At 38.0% G+C, this 8,523-nt stretch overlaps 1 protein-coding gene across 1 annotated transcript in view; it reads left to right on the top strand.

Moving 5' to 3' along the window:
- The window catches only part of SNX16 (sorting nexin 16), a 24,809-nt gene extending 20,816 nt beyond the window's left edge, over nucleotides 1–3,993 (top strand). Inside the window, exons 6-7 of the mRNA XM_010296695.1 lie at nucleotides 2,090–2,206; nucleotides 2,476–3,993. Coding sequence (XP_010294997.1) covers nucleotides 2,090–2,206; nucleotides 2,476–2,584 — 226 coding nt within the window. The 3' untranslated portion in view covers nucleotides 2,585–3,993. The remainder of the gene's footprint in view (nucleotides 1–2,089; nucleotides 2,207–2,475) is intronic.
- The last annotated feature ends 4,530 nt before the right edge of the window (nucleotides 3,994–8,523 follow it).

Below are 8,523 nucleotides of genomic sequence, written 5' to 3' on the forward strand. Positions count from 1 at the left end.
CAGTATTTGCAGTAGACTCTTTCTCATATGCTGGCTCAAAAGCTGTTTTTTGGTACAGATGACTCAAATTGTTGTCCCATCTTTTCCCTTTAAGGTAACTGGGATTATGTTTCTTAATCCTTTAAGTCCTGTAAAGATGAAGCAAAGATTCTATTCTGCTTTTGAAATGCTGGATATGTGAAATGCCCTGCTAGAGATGAGAGCAGTGGAAAAACTGCTTTGAGTTACAAAATTTTGGCTGTACTCAAAGCTTTGACAGCGTATAGTGATCAAGCCATTATATGTCTGTGTTAATGTCTTTAACTTTGTTCTGAATTGCCGGAGTGATGCCACTGCAGATCGTCTGTTTAAATACAGAGAAAAAATAGTGGTATTTTATTATAAAACTTTATGGTGCCTGTCTGCTAAATTTTGTAGTAGTCCCAGGGGAGTTGATGTTGGGCTATTCAGTGTCCGGCTAGACCTGCTGAGTCAGTCATTGTGGGGTTTCCTTATCAAAGGAGTAAATTCCCATGGTCCCTTCAGAAGTTATTTTAATACTGCTTGGGTTGTTGAGTCTAGCATATCCAGCTTGACTAACAAATCCCATCTTTGGATATAAGGTTTAAGTGAACTACATTTGGAAAAGGATTTAAATGGAATTGTTGTGGCTTATTGAAAATTCTGATCTGAATACCATACTCAGTTTGTCACTTAGTCCTGAAGGCAAGTAATTACATTTGAAAGATGCTTTCCCTGTTTGATGAGAAAGTTATGACATACTACTGGCTTAAACAGTGAAATAGTCAATAAAAATTAAATTACTCGCATCTGGCTAAAACGTTATGATAGGAAATTGTGTGACTAAAATAAGAAGGCATGAGCAGCAAAAAATGATTTTATTTTTTAGTGCTTTCCCTGAAGATAGATTTTTTTTTTTAAATATACAAACACGCTACCAGTTTCCCAGACATATAAATTATTGGAAATCAGCCAAGTAGTGTCTGAAGTCTTGATGGAAAATAACTCCTGTGATACTTAGTTGTAAAAGTTACCAAGTAAACTCATCATCTTGTTTAAGGACTTTAGGTTGTCTGATGGGAATTGAACACAAAAGAAACAAGTCTGTCTTTGGCCTTGTTGAAGTGGAATTTTGATTTGCTGGCCCAAAACAAATTAAGCATCTTGTGCCTTTATGCTCTAAAGGCCAGGTACCTAATATGTTGGTGAGGTAGGAGGGGACAACTGGACAAGGCATCAGACTTGTAGGCCTTTACGTGTGCTGGATTTGGCCCAAACATAGACCGGTAATCATGTTAGCGAATACTGCTGTGGTATTACTAAAAATGCATGCATTAAAATAAAATTATAGAAACAGTAGTAGTTACAGTAATTTTTTAAAGGAGGTGAAATACAGTAGTATCACTTCCAACACAAAATTTGTTCAACCTTTTCTCTCCAATTCAAGTGGCAGCTTTCAACACTAAATTGATATTTTTGTTTGTTTGTTTCCCCACACAGAGTAATATTTTGGAAATAAGTATTTGGTAATTTTACATGACCATATTCCCATCTGTAGCCAGGCTAGTCTGACTGCCAATTCATGTTGCCATTAAGAAAAAATTTACCTGTCTCTTTATCATTAATAGGAAAATGTATTGCTCTGAAACTTAATATGCGATTCTAAAGTTACAATGAGAAACTGTTGAAGAAATCTTTTTATCATCCTGCCTGTCTTCCTTCTGACTATGTTTTGGTTATAATCCTTTGGTCATTTAGGCAAGGTGCGTGTGGCTTAGATAATCTGCTTGTCATTTCTTACCTAAAGTCTTAATCACTCCTCTGGGACTTGAATTTTGTGAAGCTACTAAATTGTGATGCAACCAGAGGATTGAATTTAGTTTGGGAATAAGCAGCTGGAGCAAATAAATGGTTTTAAATAGCTACCCAGTGCAAGCCCTGCATCTCTGTAGTAATAAGGGAAATGGGGTGTGTAGGAGTGAGATTGATAGGTTCCCAGAAACTGCAAGGTTTAAAACAAAACAAAAAGCTCTTCAGTGGTGAATGTTTGCTGTATGGATTGGTGGTACTCTGTTCTTATTTGTTGTAGGGATTTATCTTTAGGAAAAATGACTCGACAAATGTCAGGAGAAGAAAGTGAGTGCAGTGGTGAGGTGGAGTCTTCTGCAGTAGAAGCAGACCAGGGTACCCTGGGTGAGGACAGCTGGTAAATACTATTATTTTACTTACAGTATATTTTAGTTTTTCTTAAAGTATGTTTTTAAATGTTTGGTCATGCATAAATTCTGCACAGCTGAGAAATTCAGCATGTTATTGTACCTATCTGCTGCATAAAGGCCCTCAGGATAGACAATTTTAGATCTGGAATAAGTGACGAGTTGAACAGCTTTGTAAATGCTTTGCGGATTCTGGCATAAAATGACTACGGAGAATCCTATTAGTTTCCATTTGACAAACCTTATTGATCTGTTGCAGCTCTGATAAAGAGAACCATGAGGCATGCTGGAGTGGCTCTTTGGCTGAAAATTCTGTACCAGAAATTGAAGTTGCTGAAGTAGCATATACCGCTGATGAAGAAGACTAGATCAGTAGCAGCTGCTGTTATCTGGGAAAGGTTCATGTTTGGGACATACTCTGTGGGTAGAGTGGCTGTGAAGAATTTACAGCAAAGAGCAAGAATGCACATACTGAATGTTTACATAAATCCTTACAAATTATTAATGTAAGAAATATACCCAGTGCTGCTTTGATTTCAGTTTTTATCTAGCCTTTATATATTTAATACATTAAAGTCTAATAAGGGCTAAAATCAGCTGAAGTTTAGACAGTGTATATACACAATTTGGCTGACTTCCTAGCGGAATGACAAAAGCTTCATGTTAAATCACCAAATGCATCTAACTAGCATGTCATATGTTGCCACTGCTGTGACACATTTGGTATGTTCATCTGTTTGGTATTTGTGTTTTCATATTCTTATAGCCATAAATTTAATGCTTGTTGAAGTAAAAATGGACTCGTCTTACGTTTAATAAGATTGTAGAGTGTGTTGTTTTTAAAGTCTAAAGTTGAAGAATATTTCTCTGGAAATTTTAATGCAATGCAATAGGAAAACTTACAGTACCAAGAGAAAAGTAGTTATGAAATGGAAGTATAGTTGGACATTGTTTTAAAAACTAGTCATTTTTGCTGAAGGAACTAATATGAGACCCCCAAAACACTGTGTATTTGCATCCCAAGATAGCATGCTGTAATACTTTTTGTTCGGTAATGCTGCTTTGAAAATCTGGGATACCTTTGCTAAATACCCATGTAACAATAAAATCGGTGAGTTTGCCTTTTACTTGGAACACTACCTCTTACCATCTTGCTAATGCATTTATGTTTGTTTAAAAATATTCCAGATTATATGGAGGTTATTGAAAAACTTGTAAAGAAGCCATATTTTTTCCTGCACAGTTTATAACTAGATTGAATCTAGTTGCAATGTATTTTTGTTTCAATATATTGTACACATGGGAATACTGCTACATGTGTTCTATAGCCTATTTTTCAAAATGTATTAAGACAGGAGATGCACTTTATAATTAAGACTCCATTGTGCCAATTCAGTTGGCTAATTGGTTGAGAAAGGGGAGTTGCAGGGAGAGGATTATGTAGTGCCTTTTTGTATTTTACTTGTTCATTACTGCAGAATTTTGTTACAGTGCTCTGGGTCAGCTCTGTGGAATCTTTGATACAGCTTGTTTATGTTAGTCACTTATTTACTGAAAGTGCCTTGTTTTATTCTGCTTTTCCAGTAGGAAGAATGCTGTTTTGTTTTAATCATCTTTTTTTTTCCACCCTATACCAACATCGTTGTTTAATGTTGTCAATATGCAGTGTCTTTGTGCTGGAGTTTTCAAAGGGAGCTTTGTACTTCAGGCTGTGCATATAATGACCTTTATGCAGAACTGTATAAACCTTCCCAGTGAAATAAAACTATGGACAAAACACCTGTCATCTTTTTTCCATTGTAGGGGAAAAAAAAACCAAAACAACATTCAATGCCTTGTCTAGTAGAATGATAAACATACTATTAGAGACATTTCTTACCTCAGTGATTTCCTACAGTTACTCAACTTTTGGTCCGAGTTCTGTTTGTCTTTGAACCAAAACTGTCTGCATGAAAGCAAATGAGACTGCTGTAACAAGACACCAGAAAGTTTACTGTACTTCTGTTGAAGATCAAAATAAAAAAGGAACTAATCTTCTTTTAAGTTCTGCATGATTCCTCATATATGTTGAGTGAACTCAAAGTTTTGACACCGTATTGAAAATTCGTGAAATGTTTTGTCAAATGTCACTTACACAGTTGAAAAGAAGATTGAACTATGTATATTAACATAGTGTTAGGTTTACAACTATAAATGTTTTTAAAATCTTGAAAAGGTGCTTGGGTCATACATGCTAGGTATATCTGCAAATCGAGTCACAAAAAGAATAAAATTTTACAATTTAGTCATGAGAGGGCAAAGGAATGAAAATTTTGTTGTGCTCTGTCTTTAAGGTTTATAAGATATTTTGCTGATCAGGAATATTTTGTATTACATGAATAGACACTTTTGTTTAGGGGGACCTTGATTTTTAATTAAAAACTGAGGTGAAACATATGAATTTGTTCGGCAGCCATATGGTACCACTTGACCTATGTTACTGGTTAATGAATAGTTATCCCCCCGCTAAGGGACACGCAAGAGTTGAGGTGTACAACCCGTGGTAGCCTTCAGCACTCATCGAGGTGGTTTCCAAGTCTGTCCCATACTGAATTTTTTTCTGGTGCACTTACTGCCATTCTGACACTTATTTCCTACCACTTTCCTTCTCATTTCACTCACTGCTGTAATTTTAGTACAGAAGAAGCCAACTTTCAATTATTTCATTCATGAGACTTTGACAGTGGAGTTCTGTGCTCTTTGCAATGAGCAGAGGAGTATTCAAACTGGAATTGCAGCAGAGTGATCTAATTAGAGTTGCAAGCAGTAACGCTTTGTTCTTTTCTGTTGTACTTAAATCATTCCAAAGGTAATTGTCTTAATAGTTCAGCCACTCATTTACAATGGGGTTTTTTCCCCTTAGTTTTAGATTTTAATGCATTGTACCCAGCTTAATCTTACTGGGGTTTTGCTTTTTTTTTTTATACTACATCTTAAATTTAATAATCCTGCAGGATTTTTTTATCCCCCAAAGCACTTGCAGTCTGCCCACACCACTTCTCTGCCTTTGATTTGTGCACTCCTAAATCAGTTAAAATGCTGACTAGTATTGAATCAAGAATGAGTCCCTATAAAACTCCCACTTCATACCTTCCCCACTGCGACAACCGTTAGTTGCTGTGAGTACAATGGTCCCATTGAACCAGCTCAGCAGTTCACAAAACTGCACCTGACAGTTGTAGGAGAGAATCGCCTACGCAGGGTGTTTTCCAGTGGGCTACTCTTCATGTTGAGCATTTCTTTGTGGCTCTGGGGTCTCGTAGTTGCGGAGAAAAGGGACATGGAAAGCTCCTGTTCTAGGGGGTGTGTCTGTCCCAAATTGTTTCCACTCTCTGTATCTCATTCCCACTTCAAATTCAGTAGTTTGATTTTTCTCACTGTTTTCTATTCCATTGCTGAAATGTAGCTATGAAGCAGTAGCAATTATCCTGTCAGAAAATTGCATTTCTAGTAGAACTGATAACAAATGAAACTTCCTGTAGGAAGTTTTTATGTGGTTTTGTTTGTGGGGCGCTTTTCCTGTGCTACAGCAGGCTGTAATGCACACTGGGGGAGGAATTCTGAAGAGTTACGCTCTGAAGTTGCTGCTGCTGCAGTCATTTATTTCAAGAAATGGCAGGTAAATAAATAGTCCAAGGTCATGAATCGCCAAGCAAGGGAAGAATCCTGTAGGAAACACTCCCTTTATGGAATACTAGGTCTAGGGGTCTTTCTTCCTGTCATTCCTTTCTATATTTCAATTAAATGTTTGTCTCAGAGATAAGTATATTCAGATTGCTAGACAGGTCCAACATTCAATACTAGGTATGTACTTTTTCCTATAAAATACAGGACTTGCTCTAAGGGGTGCTATAATAACAGAACTATATCCTCACATACATGTTCTTTTGTTTTAATGCTAGAATCATAGAACCATTTGGGTTGGAAGGGACCTTTAAGGGTCATCTAGTCCAACCCCCCTGCAATAAGCAGGGACATCTTCAACTAGAGCAGGTTGCTCAGAGAACTGATAATACAGCTGTCTCCAAAAGATGTCTCTCTTAAGCAGTTTGTGTGCTGGATCAGCAGTTGATGTACTGACTGGTGGAGTTTTTCATTCTACATTTTTATTTATCATCTTCATCACTTTTTTAATGCATAGGATCTTAACCCCCTAGCTGAAGGAAAAGATGAGAGAGTGGAAAAGGCAAAGGAGAAAGAGGGGATTGCCTTGTCCATAGTTTACACTTGAGGTTTTTTTCCCCTTTGAAAGTGAAACTTCATTCAATCATTTGCTAATCAGAATCGCTTCTCCACTAAATGTTATTTTCTGTGTTATCGTAACCCATTCAGGAACCCCTTTCTAAGCTTTCATCTTCCACAGCACTGGTGTCTCTTTGCAATCCCTCCTTGTGCTAACCTTTATCCTAGTCTTGTTTCAAAGGACAACTTTTTTTTATTTGGTCCTCTCAGGTTGTGCATTACAAGGAAAACCGAGCTAGCGCTTTTGTTAGATGTTCTCAATCTTCTTCCAAAGTTTGACTTATCTTTTGTTTCTGATGCAACTGTACAGATTTGGAAGAGTGGAAGGGTAGGAAAAATGCAGTCCTTTATTCTAAACAATAAAAGAGTAATGTATTCTTATCTTGTAATGGATATAAATGACAAACTTATGTCATCCCCACTTAGAGTAATAGTGACTGTTGGCCATATATATCCTGCTGTTACAGATTATTCTCCAGTTGGATAGCCTGAGTGTTATACTGGAATAGAAAATGTTTATCTCAAAATTTCTCCTTGGGTTGATGAATTCAGAACCATCCTGATGCTCGTTCCAGAGTCAGGAAAAGGCTGTCATAAGCTGTGTCTAAGTATAACCCCACACATCACAAAGGAAGCATCTTTTTTCTTCTGGTGGGCACATTTTAAAGCCCCAAAGAGCAGTTCTATCTAGCATTATCAAAATGAAGTGATACTAGGATTGAAGGACGCTGTTTGGTTCAGTCAGAGTCACATTGAGGCTGCCCAGAGCACAGGTTGTGCAGACAGGGTGTTTCTGAAAGACAAGCGTTTTTCACTATCATGTAGAGGTGACAGGAAGGCTGAAGGACCTATGCAAACGGCCAAAGTTACTGAGTCCTCAAATGTTAGTCTGCATAGCTGGATAAATCAGAAAACCTGATGCGTAGGCCATTCTTACTTTGGTAACAGATAATGAAAATTTTTTAGCATGAAGTCTTTCTGCAAGAGAACAGTACCTGGCACTAAAATTACAATTCAGGAAAGCTAATGATGTACTAGCTGAACTGGCAAAGCTTCTCTTTCTTTTTTTATACCTTTAACCTCCAACCACCAGGCAGAGAAGTAGTCTGCAATGCATTTGTCTCATGTACACCCTCTTCTTGTCCTTGTTTGTGTGACTTGTGCCTTTTCTGTCTCATTAAGGGTATCACAGCACCCAGCCCAGGCTGGAGTTCTGGTATTGCTTGTAAGGATCCCAAATTGCGAGCAGGGCAGCGTGGCCCTGGAGACAGAGGAGACTTAGAAGTGGGAGTGATAAACTTCAGTAGTAATTTCAGTCCTCAGAAGTGCCATCACTGCTAGCCAGAGCTGAACCCTTCAGCTTCAGGAGACAGGAACATGCATCATCAGAGATCAGAAACCATCAGCGTGGGTCTTCCTGCCAGCAGGAGCTGGGGCTCACCTGGATTAAAGCACTGGCCTGATAAATGGGATTCTGGGCTCAACTCCCAGTGCTGTCTGCGTCTCACCTGTCTAAGGGAAATTATCAGGTTCTGCACAACCCTTTGTTAAGCCTTCAGGAGTAGTACTCTAACCTGTGTTTTCATGGTTTTCAACACAATCTTCATGGAGACTTTTCCCCTTTTTACCCTTTTAAGCTCTTCGTGTAGATTTTAAATGCGTGCTGATTTGTACTCAGCACTTCTGCGACTTGAGGATCATTAAGGTGCTCTCCAAATAACGAATTTGTCCCCACTTTGTGTCTGAGAGATAGGTATTGTATTTCCCTCTGCTTTGCAAATAGGGAAAATGAGGAAGAAAGCAATTATATGATTCACCCTAATTGCACAGTAAGTCAGTTGGTGTAGTCCTAATGTTACTGCTGATCCCACAGACTTGTCAGCAGGTTAAAATTAGATGATTCGTTGATCCGGTGAGACTCGTGTCTGTATAATACAGGAACTGTGTCTGGGGATATCTTGACTGTGTTTCGAGCAGGTCTAAGTGTCCTTGCTCATAAATTATTAGCTGCTTCTAGATTTTATAA

The sequence above is a fragment of the Phaethon lepturus genome, unplaced genomic scaffold (assembly GCF_000687285.1).
Source record: "Phaethon lepturus isolate BGI_N335 unplaced genomic scaffold, ASM68728v1 scaffold5961, whole genome shotgun sequence".
NCBI classification, from domain to species: Eukaryota; Metazoa; Chordata; class Aves; order Phaethontiformes; family Phaethontidae; genus Phaethon; species Phaethon lepturus.